This window comes from Mytilus galloprovincialis, chromosome 7 (genome assembly GCF_965363235.1).
Source record: "Mytilus galloprovincialis chromosome 7, xbMytGall1.hap1.1, whole genome shotgun sequence".
NCBI classification, from domain to species: Eukaryota; Metazoa; Mollusca; class Bivalvia; order Mytilida; family Mytilidae; genus Mytilus; species Mytilus galloprovincialis.
The window spans coordinates 23,458,959-23,474,421 of NC_134844.1; the positions used below are offsets into that span (position 1 = coordinate 23,458,959).

At 31.3% G+C, this 15,463-nt stretch overlaps 1 protein-coding gene and 1 long non-coding RNA gene across 2 annotated transcripts; both read left to right on the top strand.

The window, feature by feature from the left end:
• The first annotated feature begins 252 nt into the window (after positions 1 to 252).
• LOC143081574 (uncharacterized) lies at positions 253 to 8,562 on the top strand. Its single transcript, XR_012979968.1, has 2 exons — positions 253 to 353; positions 8,121 to 8,562. It is a non-coding gene; the product is annotated as an uncharacterized LOC143081574 (long non-coding RNA).
• Positions 8,563 to 12,026: 3,464 nt separating this feature from the next.
• LOC143082587 (complement C1q-like protein 3) lies at positions 12,027 to 14,450 on the top strand. The gene is made up of 2 exons (XM_076258328.1): positions 12,027 to 12,264; positions 14,033 to 14,450. The coding sequence occupies exons 1-2, from the start codon at positions 12,069 to 12,071 to the stop codon at positions 14,425 to 14,427; spliced, it is 591 nt and encodes a 196-aa protein (XP_076114443.1). The 5' UTR covers positions 12,027 to 12,068; the 3' UTR covers positions 14,428 to 14,450.
• The last annotated feature ends 1,013 nt before the right edge of the window (positions 14,451 to 15,463 follow it).

A 15,463-nucleotide genomic window follows, 5' to 3' on the forward strand; every position in this document is an offset into this window, starting at 1 on the left:
TTCTGTGTCAGTAGTACCAAAGATTACAAAAATAAGTTATATATTCATCTTATAAACGGAAATAATGTCACAGTACAGTAGAAATGTAGATAATTATAAACCTAATATTTAAGTTTTAGAGGCTTCCATGAAATAATGTCCGCTCACAAGAGCAAAAGTTAATTTCATTTTTGAATTTTATTTTTGTGAAGTATTTCTACTGATTGTGTTTGATGCTCAAATCCGGATGTTGTATAGAAATATTGATCTTTACTGCGTCAGACTTTGGAAATGTTTAGGTCCATATATAAAGGATAATTACTCTCTGTATAACCACACTGATACCACAGGATAACAGACCGGACCGAAAACGGGTAGGTACAATAAATTAGTATTCAAATGTGGTGATGAATTGTTGCAAAAGTATTTCCATAAACATGCTGCACACAGATGTTTTTTTCTAAATAATCTAATGTTAAAAAAATCATATTTAGTTATTATTTAGTTAAGAATAATTTCCAATGTGTCTGCATGCATTTTTACTTGGTTTCTTAGTTGACGTTTGTTTTTAAAATACAAATATGTTATATTAACAACTCTTACAATTGATTTGAGACGGGGAATGATATAAAAGTCCACCATTTAGAATAGATTTATAAACGTATTGGTCTTGAAAGCAATCCACATTAGCGGTAACGACACGACTCTAAAACATTTGTTATGTGTTTTTGCGGTCTACTTCTATAAAAATGTATGTCGTTTGGTGGATTGTTGTCGATTGTACATCATACTGTTGCTCCTTGTTTCCATTTTTAAATTTTACAATCAGCATCAATGTTAACGACTAATGTTTAAAGATAAATCCCATAGAATGTTATATTTATTTAGTACGTATATATCATTAATTCCACATAACATACAAATCCTGGCGATATAAATTTTCTTACTGGTCTCTTAAATTACTTGAACTGTTAATAATGTCTTAATAATTGTTTTGTTTTAAAGATTATTTTATTGCTTTTTTTGGTCTATCATTTCTGGTGTGTTTTTTTTACTGAATCCCACTCAGAAAATTGAATGAAAAATATTCTACCATTTTGAACTGCCAGAACGTTGAAGAACATCAATAAGTTATAAAAACTTTAAAAGACCTGTCTTTAATTAGTCTGACAGTTTTAATTTTAGTTTTCCTTTTTGTTCTATATCATTGATATATCGAAGGCTTGGTCATTTCTTGATATCAATTGACAAGGATATTTCCAATTTGTAATTCTCGCTTCAAATTATTAACTGCTGAATTTATTTGAAACAATTGCTAGTCAACGACTTTTAATATTGCGAAAATGCAGTATAACTATAAAAACAATATCTTTTTAATCCAATTCCAGTTTTCAATGTCTTCCTTCGTATACATTGGAGGGACGATTGGACACAAACTTATCAGGGACATAGTTAAATAAAAAGAATAATAATCAAAGTTTCCATCTTAATTACAGTTTTACAATAAATTTGTTTTAAAGATTATTTTATTGGTTTTTGATCTATCGTTTCTTTTGTGTTTTGAAAAGATAGTTGAACAAACATTGAAGGCATGTTTTGAAACAGAGAGTATTTTTTTTGTGTTCGACATAACCTGTCCTTGATTTTGCTGTAAAATTATCTCCCTTTGATGTCATGTTTTCACTAATTGCTACAGGAAAAATATTCAAATTACAAGAACATGATAAGACTTTACTACTAGAAAAAAGGAAATATTTGTTTGATCGATGAAACGATTTCTAGACCATAGTACATATCAACTTTCACTATGGTGGAAATTTTAAATATCCAAGTCATATAATGTTCTAAATCAAATAATTTTCACTTTTTTAAAGGAAGTTGTAATTCTATTTCACCCAAATTAGATTGTTATTAGAACTTGTACTTCAAAACTCTATTAAATATTTACTGTATAATCAATCATATGAATTTTACATTAGCAATATATACACTTCAAAACATTCACAGGATTACCATATGTCTTTTTTCATTTGGAAAAAATATCAAAAAACATTTAAAGGACACCATAATTGTAAAAAAACGATGAAAAACGATCATGTTACTATCCACAAACAAGAATGTGTCCCCAGTACACGGATGCCCCATCCACACTATCATTTTCTATCTTCAATGGACTGTAATAATGGGGGAAAATCTCTAATTTGGCATTAACATTGGAAAGATTATAGCATAGGGAACCTGTGTACTAAGTTTCAAGTTGATTGGACTTCAACTTCATAAAAAAACTACCTCGACCAAAAACTTTAATCTGAAGCGGGACGAACGGACGAACGGACGAACGGACGCACAGACCAAAAACATAATGCCATAAATGGGGCATACGAACACTTTACTACATGTAGAAATCCACACTAACGTGCTCCTGTGGTGGAGAATATACTCACTGCATTAGTGACATAAAAGTAAACACTCCAAAGGTCATATATGTTTGCAGTCGAATTTAACAAATCTGAAATTGTGACCTGCCAATATTTGATTATAAAAATCATACCCTTAAAATATCGCCTGATAATAAATCGATAACTTAGTTATGCTAAACTTGGGTGCAACTATAAATGTGAAATCTTCTTTAACAAAGATATTGATACTGATAGTAATTGACTCTGAAATAATATTGACATTTAACATTTAACACATATAGAAACAAGTCCTTTTCCATAATCATATTATTTATTACACAATTCTAGCAAACTGCATAAATAAGGTTTTACAAATATATCATGACTTAAATATGCAAACCAGCTATCAAAATTTGAATTTAAAATTGAGATTTTGTTACATCATGTTCTTAATTCTAACTAGAAACCATATATTGCAATCTTCGTGATCTTTCTGACGAATAGTTCAAAGCAAAGTTTACATTCTTTTAGGTTATTCTTTCACTAACACTTATACTTAGTATTCGATTATTCATATATTATTATTTTTTTTCTTTCTATTTATTCTTTTTTAATTAAAAAATTTGAATTTTTTATATATTTTAAATTGGAAGTCGTTTATAATATTCTGAAAATGAAATTCTCTTGCACACACAAAGGTTTAAAGTCTTTCGAATTTTGAAGGAAATAAGTTGTTATACTTCGAAGACCAGTTATTTATTCAAAGCATTCGCCATTTGATTTTATTTGTTACATTTTGGAGACAGCATGTCGTACTCATTAGAGAAACACAGAGTATCAGAGATTTTAAAATTCACGATGCTTAATTTAATTTTTGTTTTATATACAGAGATCCTTGCAGTGATCTTTTAAAAAAATGTTCCATTTTCAGTATAAATTAGTTAAGATTATTCAGACAGACTACACTTAGCCTATATTGTTTAAAAGCTTGTTTTGGCTGCATTAGCTATAAATAGCTTTTGCTGTATACCCGATGCATTGTTTTATATAATTATAGTATGTTTAAAGTAAAATTTAAAGATACTGAACTAAGTCATACATAATTATATTATACTGCAAACACGTACATTTCAACATTTATTATCACACATTTCTTCAAATAATAGTAAACAATGCTTAGAATACTATATTTACTGGCAAAACACGAAACGAATAAAAAATGTCCCTCCGATGCACATTACATTTCACTCTTTTGTTTTATATGAAATTTAATAGTTTACATGCCAATTAATATATTAATTTAATCGGTCTTCACTTATTATTTAGAACATTTTTTAAATTAAAAGATCCCCTTACCATTCTCTTGCATAAGAAAAACACAAGAGCAATCTTTGTGCTATATGTTCTCTTTTGAAATTTATCTAATAACATAAAAATTATGAAATTCAAACAGTGACCCAGGTACTTCAGATATGCCTAAACGTTATTTTTTTATCACTTACATTGCATGTAACAACTGGTGGTCACTTAAAATAGTAAATTGGTGCTCTAGTGATGTCTTGCCGAAAGTTGTTTTTAAAATTGAAATGGATTTTTTTCCTTTTTTTTTATAATTCCTATGACCAAATTTCATCATTAGTTTACAATTGACACCGATCATTAAGGCTTTCATTTCATTCATCTCATTGTTCGTTGCATATATGTTATTGTTGTTACCTCTGAGAGTGTCTCGAAAAAACAGTTTCAAGCTTGAAGTTTCTGTCTTGCTGCTTTTCATTGGCTTATTCTGTTTATGACTCTCCATCTCAACCCAAGATTAAGGTACTGATTCCTCCTGGTTTTTAATTACTATTGCAATGTCATAAGTGCTACCTTCGGAACTTTAGGATATTTTGAATCCCCTTGGTAAACGATAATTTACATAACTAATTAAATTTAGAAAAGCGATTTTGCTGATCAGGATTTTTATAGCATATAATATCTAAGTTAAAACTAATTAAACGTAATAAAAAGTACGAATTTTATAATTATTTTATTACATTTCCACGATGGTTGATAAATATATTTGAATATTCATCATGATAGCAGGTTTTTTTAAATCGTGGTAAGAGCTGTAGCTGTAGTATTTAATTGCATTTCATATTAAGAGTCTGGACGTAGTATTTATGACTATACATAAAATTCAATTATAAGGTACTAAACAGTACCAAGATTCGAAAATGTATACCATCAAATAGAAATGAAAACAGTTTAAATTGTCCATAAAGTTTGTACAAAACTCAATTATATTATCGCGACATTAAAATATCGAAACAAGAAGTTAAATTCATTAACCACTTGAATTGCGTCGATGATGGTGTAGATCTACAGCAACAAATGTTACACTGATTATCTGGAAACACAGGTTGAACACAAAATCCAAAAGTGCATACATTTTGAGCAAACAATGTCAAGCAAAAAAATGATCTGGATCAACCGTCAAAAAGTCATAAATATTATTTGTTCGAGATCATCAGAAAAAAAATGTGATGCTGTTTTAGAGACCGTTAAATTTAATACGATCCGTGTTTCCAAATTTATGATATTTTTACACCAAAATCTATTGAATGTGCACTGCTTGGTTTTCAAGTCTTAAAAGTGTGATTTTTTTTATTATTTGCTATTCACTTTTAAATAGCCTTTAGTAACTGCGACTAATCTGAAATTAGTTTCTTATGTCCTGGTTATTTTTTCTGTGTCGACCCTTTTAATCTGTTTTTTAACAGTTTGTTCATATGTTTGTGCTGATACACATGACCACTAGCAAAGGTCATGGGGAGGATTGGGCGCTTGCGAACATGTTTAACACCCCCATATTATGTATGTGTCTGTTCTAAGTAATTCGAAGTATGTGAATCAGTGGCTGTCATTAAACTTCGTTGTCGTATTCCATATTTGTTCTTCTGCTATAATTGTTTTGTACACAAATCAGAATGACAGTATTTCCTGTTTGAATTGTTTTAGTTATGTTATGTCGAAGACATTTATAGCCTACTTTGCAGTATGAGTTATGACCTTTGTTTGACCTTTGTTAAAGTCCATACAGTTATCTATTGTTTCTAAATTTTACATCATTTGTTCTCTGGCGAAAGTTGTCTCATTGGCAATCATACATATCTTGTTATTTCTGTAGTATGTTTACCAAGTCAGGCTAGTGGGACCGTGTGTTGTGTGTTCGTCATTTTCCTTTAGAGGTGTTGGTGTGGCCGTTGTGCTGCCAAGTTTGTATGGTTATCATGGTATCCTTTTGAAGCATTATTTAAGCATTCAATATTGAAGACAATCTCAATCGTATTTGTTAATTCATGAAGATAATAATAAAAAAAAAAACACAAACAGGTGCAATATAAGTCATTCTTTTTTCCCAATTAAAACAACATTGCCGAAAATAAAAATTAACGAAATCACAATCAACAGTTAAAAGTTACAAAGGAAACGAACGAGCAACACGAACCCCATCAACACTGGGGATGAATTGAGGTGTTCCGGTAGGTTCAGCAGTTCCTCTTCAACTTATAACTATGCAAGTATGTCAAGCTTTTATAAATTTGAGGGACTTACGAATTAAAAAGGATTAAACGTATCTATTCTTAAAATATAATATTTGTATTGAAACTGCAGTATTCTATTCACTTTCTTCTAAGTATCTTTTTTCTTCTAATTAATCAATGTAAACTGACTCCTATGATTTATGAACAGTAATAATGTGATGCATTTGTAATAAATATGTCAGGGGTGTTTTGAATTAAGGGATAAAGTGACTATTATCCTTTGTTAAGTAGTGGTTTCTCTGGGCTAACATACTGTTAGTTAACTTATTATCCGTAAATCCATCAATGTCAATATATGATTAATTTTCTAAACTTTAGCATTGTTACAACGTAAAGTAACTTCCAATTGCAAGTTAACATCGAGTTGTACTCTAAATTTTCTTGAGACATAGTTAGATAATTTGTATTAGTTCTCTTCTCGATATATTTCTTTTGCAGAGTTGAGCAAACACCCATCAATCAATCATTTCATGAAGCATACATGTAAAAGGACTTCATTGCCAGTTACCTTAAAAGATATACCATCCATGGTAAAATTTTGTGACTGCGAAATCAAATCACTACTCCATTTCAAATTTTACATGTTGGGATTTTTTTTTTTTACCAAGAAAAACATCTCTTTGTAAAGACAAATGGCATCCCTGCTAATCAGAATATCTTCGAAGGAGAATGAATTGATGTTCGTAAGGTGCTATGATTTCTTTTATTGTACAATCACCTTTTTGTTTTCCGAAATACTTTATCACGCGGTTACGAAGTAAAATTATTGTAAAGTCCAGCAGAAGATACAACATGTTGACTTAAACCGATACAGTAAATTCCTTCTCTATGGTTGTTTCCCTAATAAGGTTTTCTAGATATGAAATTGCGTGTGTTAGAGAATTCTCAAATTTAACTAGGTACAGAAAATAAATAAACCGAATTATTGGAGGTTATACAAAATATAGCTTGCACTATACCTTATAAAGCTATTATACTGAAAATGTGCCATTGTCTGGAATGTTCTTATTGAAAATGGCACTAGAGAATTGTCATATATCAAAATATAAGTGGTAATGATCAATTGACAATTTGAATATGCTGAACAAAAAACATTCTAATATCATTTCCTCATCCCGAGTTCCTCATTAAACAAATGTCTGCACGGACAATAACATAAAACTATACTTATGGAGCTTCAATTTGATTCTGGCATCAAGCCGGTAATATTATTTTTTCAATCAATTGCACATGTCAATGATTTCGTATCTAAGTTGTTGGATGTGAATTCTAAACTGCTCATTGGTTCCGAAGCGTACGTTTTCAACATATCTTCCTTATCTTTTTACTATCAAATCTTTCATTTATTCATCTATTACATAATGTGTATTTTGTTTTCATCATTTTCGGATATATCCAATATTTATTCAAGATATAAAGACAACATATAAAGGGTTCTTAATTATATATAGATACATTTGTAATTGTGAATTCATTTATTTTCGTGGGTTCCAATTTTCGTAGATGGATAAAGACTGTATTTTCGTGGATATTTTACATCATGATTTTGACAGTATTAGCATACAAGCGTTTAGAAAATTATTAATCCGTTGAAGATTGAAATTTGCGATACACCTATACCAATGTAGTCCACGAAAATTGGTAGCCCACACATAAATAAAGGATGAATACACAGTATATCAAATAGGTATCAGATCTGAAGTATGTTGTATGAGTGCCAATGAACCAACTCTCCATCCAAGTCACATTTGTAAAGGTAAACCATTATAGGTCAAAGTACGGTCTTCAACACGAACCCTTGGTTCACACCGAACAGCAAGCAATAAAGGGCCCCAAAAAATTACTTGTGTAAAACCATTCAAACGGGGAAACCAAAGGTATAATCTACTAGTATATAAAAAAAACGAGAAACGAGATACACTTATGAACCACATCAACAAACGACAACCACTGATCATCAGATTCCTGACTTAGCACAGGTACAAGGAAATGCAGCAGGTTAAAACGTTTCAATAAGTACCAACCTTCACCCTTACCCGAAACAATAGTGTAACATCACAACATAGAAAGATGCATGAGTATGCAACCGGTTATTCCAGCATTTATCTATAACTTACAATCATTGATCATTCTGAATGCTTTTTATTTTCAGACATATACACAGAATGGCTTGTCAAAAAGTGTTGATTGTTTTGATGTCAGTAATGATAATTTATGTATACACGACAATGGGAATGAACACTATACAAGTTAATTCTTTACCATGCGAACCATGTCAACATGACGAACTTCCACTTTGGCATTTCAAGAAAATGTCTCCTATTTGTGGACCATGTGGAGTTCTGTTCGGAGCAGAATTTGAATATTGTTGTATGTGTGATGAAGATGTCCGAAAAGACTGCATGGCAGCACTAAGAAAGTAAACAAACTATACCATGCGGAACAATTTCAGTCGTAGATGTCATAAAACCTTGTACGATTATAGTGATTATGTTTTTGTGATGGAAACATTAATAGCAGACCAGAAAGAAGAAAAAACAGAAAGCAAACTTGAGATATCCATAGATGAAATAATAAATATGTTTTAAAGTTTATTTCACGTTGTCAATTTAATCCATTGAAAGAGTACTGATTGATATTTTAGTCTTGAATACATGATTTTCTTGTTTGTTATTATTGGCTTAGAACTAGTTTTCGACAACTACCAATACTCGTAGATCTGAACTTTGTGTCTTGAGTTCATTTGATAATTTTTCTTCTTCTTTGTTTTGTTTCGATCTGATGGGTCAATGAACATGAAGGTATATTTTACTGCACCAGATGCATAGGCGGATCCACGTGGCCCTGTTGTGCCAGCCCCGTATTATGGGAAACATTTGATTGATTATTGATTATAAAGAGTCATAAAGTATGACTGGAATCCCTTTACTCAGCCAGTTGCCCCCTTCCCGTTTGCTCAGTCAGTGAGCCCTGAGATACACATTTCCACAATGCCTCTTCGTTGATGATCGAACTTTGAAACAGAAAAAAAAGTCCAAAACCTAAAACAAACAAAAAACATTGAAGAGAGCTGATCAAATTGGAGAGACCCACCCCTCCGCCCTAAAAATAGAAATCTTTAAATTCAGTTCATTATAATCTACTGATAGTACATCATTTATACAAAGAGTACAAATATTGACTAGGATTGTCAGTTTTCCAATCGAATGTCGGTGGTTTCTCCAAAAAATCCGGCTTCCCCCACCAATAAAAACTGGCCGCCACGAATAAGCCCAAAAGGGGCACTTAACACCAACAAACAATCAATCAAAGAGTACAAATGAATACAGAAGGAAAAACGTAATGGTAACACCATTGTAAACAGAAGAAATAACGTAAAAGTACATAATTAATACAAATGCATGTAGCTCCTGTAGTGAGATACTTGTCAACAAATCAACAAAAGAAACAATATTATGTATATAATTTAAACAGCATCTCCTTTGGTACTGGGCAACACTAGTAAATACAAACAGAACATCAATAAACCAAAAATTGGCGCCAAGTGTCATCAACAATGAGCCTTCTAAGTCACATCTTTAATGGAAGCAATATGATACCCAGTACAGAGTAATGCGGATATATATGATATGTATTGAAATAAGTACAAATGTAAAAAGTTTACAATATTAAAAGCAATCTGCAAAGTCAATCTGTAAATACTGTCTAAACAACGACTTTATAATCATAGTGCATCCGAAGTCATTTCTTTATTTACCATCACCAGCAACGCCAGGTCAAAGGTGAATAAATAATTTAAAACTTGAGAAGCTAGTAGATACCTGAGGAGAATCAACACAAATATTAAAGTCAACCCAAAGTTTGAATAATGTCTTAATTTATCAACAGTGAATTTAACAAAGCCTTAGGTATGTAAAAAGTAAAATCATAAAAATACTGAACTCCGTGGCAAATTTAAAGCGGAAAGTCATTTATCAAATGGCAAAATCAAAAGCTCAAACACATCAAACGAATGGATAACAACTGTCATATTTCTGACTTGGCACAGGCATTTTCTTATATAGAAAAGGGTAAATTAAACCTGGTTTTATAGCTAGCTAAACTTCTCACTTGTACATGACAGTCGCGTCAAATTCCATTATATTGACAACGATGTGTGAACAAAACAAACAGACCTTGTAGGTAAAAATATCAAAAATGGGGGTACAACAATCAACATTGTGTTATAATCTTAATTACTATAATAAATCATAATGCAACTGAACCACTGAGTAATGACTACCTTACCATCGTGGACTAGCAGTTTACCAGCTGCAGGACCGAAACACAGTTCTAGAAAATGGAAATAACTTATAAACTTGCTGCGTCTATATCATTTTTCTTGATATACCTTCACCATGAACGTTAAACCAAAACATTTGAAAGTCGAAGATAAATAGATATTTGAAAGTTAAAAAAGAGCTTTATAATAAAAAGGGACCTACAGAATAGCCAAATTCTTTTGAGAGCAGCTTTACCAGACGGGAGTTGGAAACTTAGTACATTAATCTTTTATTTAATTTATCAATGGAGTGTATAAGAAAGGATCAAAAGCTGCTTGCCAAAAGTCTAGTTTAGCAGAAGACTTTTGATTTTACAATCAAACAAGATATTTAATAATAATCAACTATTTCCAGACATTTTTCATTTTTTTTGGTTAAGAGCAATTGGTATTGAATTGGACAACCCTCCTTCTACATTTTGTAAGGAAAGTGCAAACTTTATAGACAAAGAAATGCAGAATCCAATTGTATATAAACCTGCAACTAAGGAAAACAACACATTATAAGGTTATGTATACTACCTCCTTTCAAAGTAGCTTAGTCCTGCAGACAGCTAGATTGGTTATTTGTCGGACTAGCCTTCTCTTAAGGTGGCTCGGGGCCTATTAAAAGTTTCTATCAGAAGTGCCGTATTTTTTGATATTTTATTCTTTACAGAAATTAAATCAAATTGGTCGAAAAAAAATAGGGGGTCACGGACCATTTAAGCTCAAAATTTTACTTTTAAACAGGTATGTAAAAGGGACCATTTTTCAATGAAATGATAGGGAAAGTAGAGGTGTTGACATAATTTTATCGGATTATCAAAAAAACGTTCTATGACACTTGGTCCAAAACTGTAAAATAAAAAGCTGAAATATAGCTTCAAAGAATGAGCAAATAAAAAAAATAGGTCACCGATAAGGAAAAAAATATATTTTGCCTTAAAACCCAAATTTTGGCGGGAAAATGGTAAAAATGGGTGAAATGTCATTTTGACCCTTTAACAATTACGGATTATAACGAAAATATTCTATTATTCACATAACTACAATGATTTAGCATTTCTAATCAATCAAAGTATTTAAAAAAATTATATCGAATTTACGACAAATACTTTTGTAATTCGTGCGTGAAATTATGCGCAGTCGAATAGTCCCGAGCCACCTTAAAGGAGGTTTACCTAACCTAATAATGACTTCACGGGTCAGCTAGCAAGCAAGGTAACCAAAGATATAAACTTTACCCTACACTCTCGATGCAATCTGCTGTAATAACTTTACTGATTTTAACAAGCCACTCTATTCAGAACAAGGAAGATGCATTGTGCAATATGAACTGCCATTTCAGTGATGAGAATCCTCAAATGAGAGAGAAAGTGTGTCCTGGTAGGCAAATGATATCCGTATTGTCATAGATATCAAGTATCTTATTTGTAAAATGTCGTTTAAAGAAAGAATATGAATACAATTTGTGAAGCTTAGAAATGTAAGTCGTTTCTTACTCATGCTGCTTCCTATCCAAGTGGTCTTACCCACTAGACACACACTCTTTTCAATTAGGCTTTAGTAGAATGATGCCTATCCAAGGCAATTTGTGTTTAGATCTAACATTATTGGTCTGTATTTAAGACGAACATTAATTCAATGCGTAGAAAAATGTGTGTCTTAAAACTATGCCTTAATGTACTCAACATCCTATTCATGTAAAAACATCCGCCGTCATAAACTTTTATCAATCAAACCTGTTGATTTGCATTCAATTGTAAGCAGTACGCTACAACATACACAAATCAACCTATGTATATGGCAGGATCTAGTCTTCTACACATTGCATTGTTCGGCATTTTACTATGTCGAATGCAGGTCATCTGTCAAACTAGTCCACCAACATTAACAGATGTGAGGAAGGATTTGCTCGACCTTGATTCATATGTTGACAATAAACTGAGAGCCATCGATACAAAGATACAACAAACAGCATGCTACAACCAAGGTATTTAATTATTTATTACTACACAATGTTAAACAAACATGTATACATAAAAAAAAACAGATACACATGAACTTAACTTCCCAGAATTGAAACTAAAAAAGCATTTGAATTTTATGCTTACTAGTATTTAGGGACCGGTCAAAATTTATCTAAACATAGGACCGGTGCAAAGTGCAGTAGGACAGATACTTTTTTCCGGAATCGTTTTTGTTGGGACATTACTTTTTTCACAGATAATATCCATAGGACACAAGTTTTTTTTTCAAACGATTACTTTGAAATAATTTTTATTAACATTTATAACAAAATTTGAAATAACAAGTACAATATACAATACGTAAAAATAAAGATTATTATATAAAAATTCAGATAGGCATCTTTAATTTTTTTTATAACTTTTTCAAATCAACTTGTATTTTCATCATACTATGCAGCTATCTTAGATATATATCAAGCTTACTGAATCCCATTTCATTTAGTTTTTTGTTCTATTGCTGTAAAATTTAAGAATTAAAGTAATCTTGGTAAAAAAAGCTAGGATTTGCAATTCGGACAAAATAGAGATAGTACACTTCATTTGTTTTTATAACTTTTTAAATTCAACTTGGATTTTCATCAAACTATGCAGCTATCTTAGATAAATATCAAGCTTACTGAATCCCATGTCATTTAGTTTTTTGTTGTTTTGCTGTAAAATTTAATTTCACTTATATGGTGAAGTGCAACAAACATACATCATGTACATCATGTACATTACATCAACCAACAAAGTAGCAAAAATCATTCGGGGGTCACATCAGGTACATTTTCTGTAAATGGGAAGATGTTAAAGCAATTATTACCATACCTAATAAAAAAACACATTCCAAGGCAACCTATGGGTCTTCAGGTTAAAATATATATATATAGAGAGTTAAACCAAATGCTATGGAGTTTCATGTTTCTCCTGGAGCTTGTTTTTATAATTACCGTAATATTTAAAGGTATTGATAAAATTCTATATAAGATACATGCAGCTTCATTAATTTTTCAGTTTAACAAACACCTATTTGTGGTTTGATTGCATTATGCAATGTCTTTGTTTTTTTCAATGCTATATTCATAGTATAATTTATGATAATGCCATGCCTGTAATTGTATGTGAATCAACAAAATAAAACATGAAACTGTTGCTTTTGATCATATTATAAAGACAACATATGTTAAATGCCTCTATTAAGTATACTTTTATTTACAATGCATTGGAAAAGTAGGATAGGACACCAACTTTTTTATTACTAAGTTGGCATAGGACATCATTTTTTTTCAGTCAGAAAGCCATAGGGTTGTAACTTTTATTAAATGTTTTTATTTTTTGCACCGGTCCTATGTGACGATATATTTTGACCGGTCCCTTATGTACAGTAAGCATACGCATACGGTTTTAATTATATATTTTTTCTGAAATCTCTTTTTAAAAAGCTGTATTATAGTATTATATATTTTTGTGTTTCCGTTCATATTTAATAAATATATCAATCTTTCATAAATATATCAATTATTTTTAGCGCCATCTCTCTGTTCTACAGTATTCTTGGTAAACGAATGTACATGTATGATCATGCCGTATCATTCTGTTAATAGTGCTAAATTAACACTACAGTTTGTCCTGTTATAATACATTCCACTGGATGAATAATATTTATCTTCCAGAGTCGGTCATTAGACTTTTGCCTTCATTGGTATCTGGCATTTACAAGTTAAATGAGTTTATTATTTACATTTGCAGGTCACACGATAGTTACATTTCTAGCACGTCTGGTTACTCCAGACTATGGCACTATTGCTGCTAAAGCTACTTTAAAGTTTGAAAAAACAACAGAAAACGTTGGAAATGGATACGATAACAAAACCGGGATTTTTACAGCTCCAATCAAAGGTCTTTATCATTTCACTGCTTCAGCAAGACAAAGTCGGAGTGGATATTTGCACTTGGGATTGTACAGAAACGACGAAGAAATGGCAGTCTCTGTTGGAGTTAATTACAATTCTCTAACAATTGGTGCAACATTTACACTGCAATCTGGCGATCATGTTCTCGTAAAGAACATATGGACTCAATCGTCTGGCATTGTTGGTGCTGGACAGTCCTATTTTTCTGGTCACCTTGTACACGTTATATAGAGAATAAAAAAAAGTACATGGCTTGAGGTTTTTTTTTCCTTCTTTTTTTCAATTAGATGAAACCACAATAAACAAACACACACCTATCATAATATAAAAAAGAAAACACCATACGACCTATTTTCAAATTAGAAATTATATGAAGAAGCATTTTAGTCTTGCTTAAAACTCATATATTAACTCATAAATTAACTAATTCATATGATTGAACAACAATAATGCATTTATAACCTTTATCAAAAGTTCACTTCCAAATATCAACTGGTCTACCCCTTACCGGACGTGTTGAGTATGTGCGGCTTTTCATTATCTACATGTATCCAAATTCGGTTTTAGCTACAGGAATTCCGGATGAATACTTACAATATTGAGGCACTCGATATCATCATGTATTCTCGTATCTAGTATTCTTTAGTTTTTTGCAACAAAAATTTTCTCTGTAACATTGGTCAAATGCAAATTTGACTAGGGAGATTATTGCAATGATAATAGCTATACCTACATCAACAGGGTGCTATAAACAGTTTCGTACTAAAAACTAGGGGTATTTCCCCAGTGAGATTTACATACTGATGGAATTCCCAGCTATTTATATACCACTAAATGAAAAAGTTGATTGTTTTTTATGTTCAATGTGAAAAACATATATTGAAGTTCAATTAAAATGCCACTTTTGTCAAGATTTAAAAAAAAAAAATGTTTTTGTGACTTCCTACTATATGGGAGGCAACTCCATAAACAGCTGATTTTCACCTGTTGCAAAAAGCACTTTGATTTGTCAGGTAAGATAGCTCCTTTCGGAGCAGGCGAACGTAGGCTAACACTACATTTTCTTAAATCAGCCGGATAAGCTCTTCGAAATGCATATTATAAGAAATCTCAAATATATGCACAGGTTACTGATCCGTGTGTCCAAAGGTGGTCTGTTTTTAAGGTTTTTTAGGGGGAAAATGCCTAATTTCCAGCTGATAACTTGTACCAATTTGCATGTTTAAACAAGAGATGTTGGATTTTTTTTTATTTATTCAGAAAGTTC

Coding starts and splice junctions, on each gene's coding strand:
- LOC143082587 (XM_076258328.1), top strand. CDS start 12,069: ATGTATATGGCAGGATCTAGTCTTCTACACATTGCATTGTTCGGCATT. Junction 12,265..14,032: donor AACAGCATGCTACAACCAAG/GTATTTAATTAT, acceptor TTACATTTGCAG/GTCACACGATAGTTACATTT.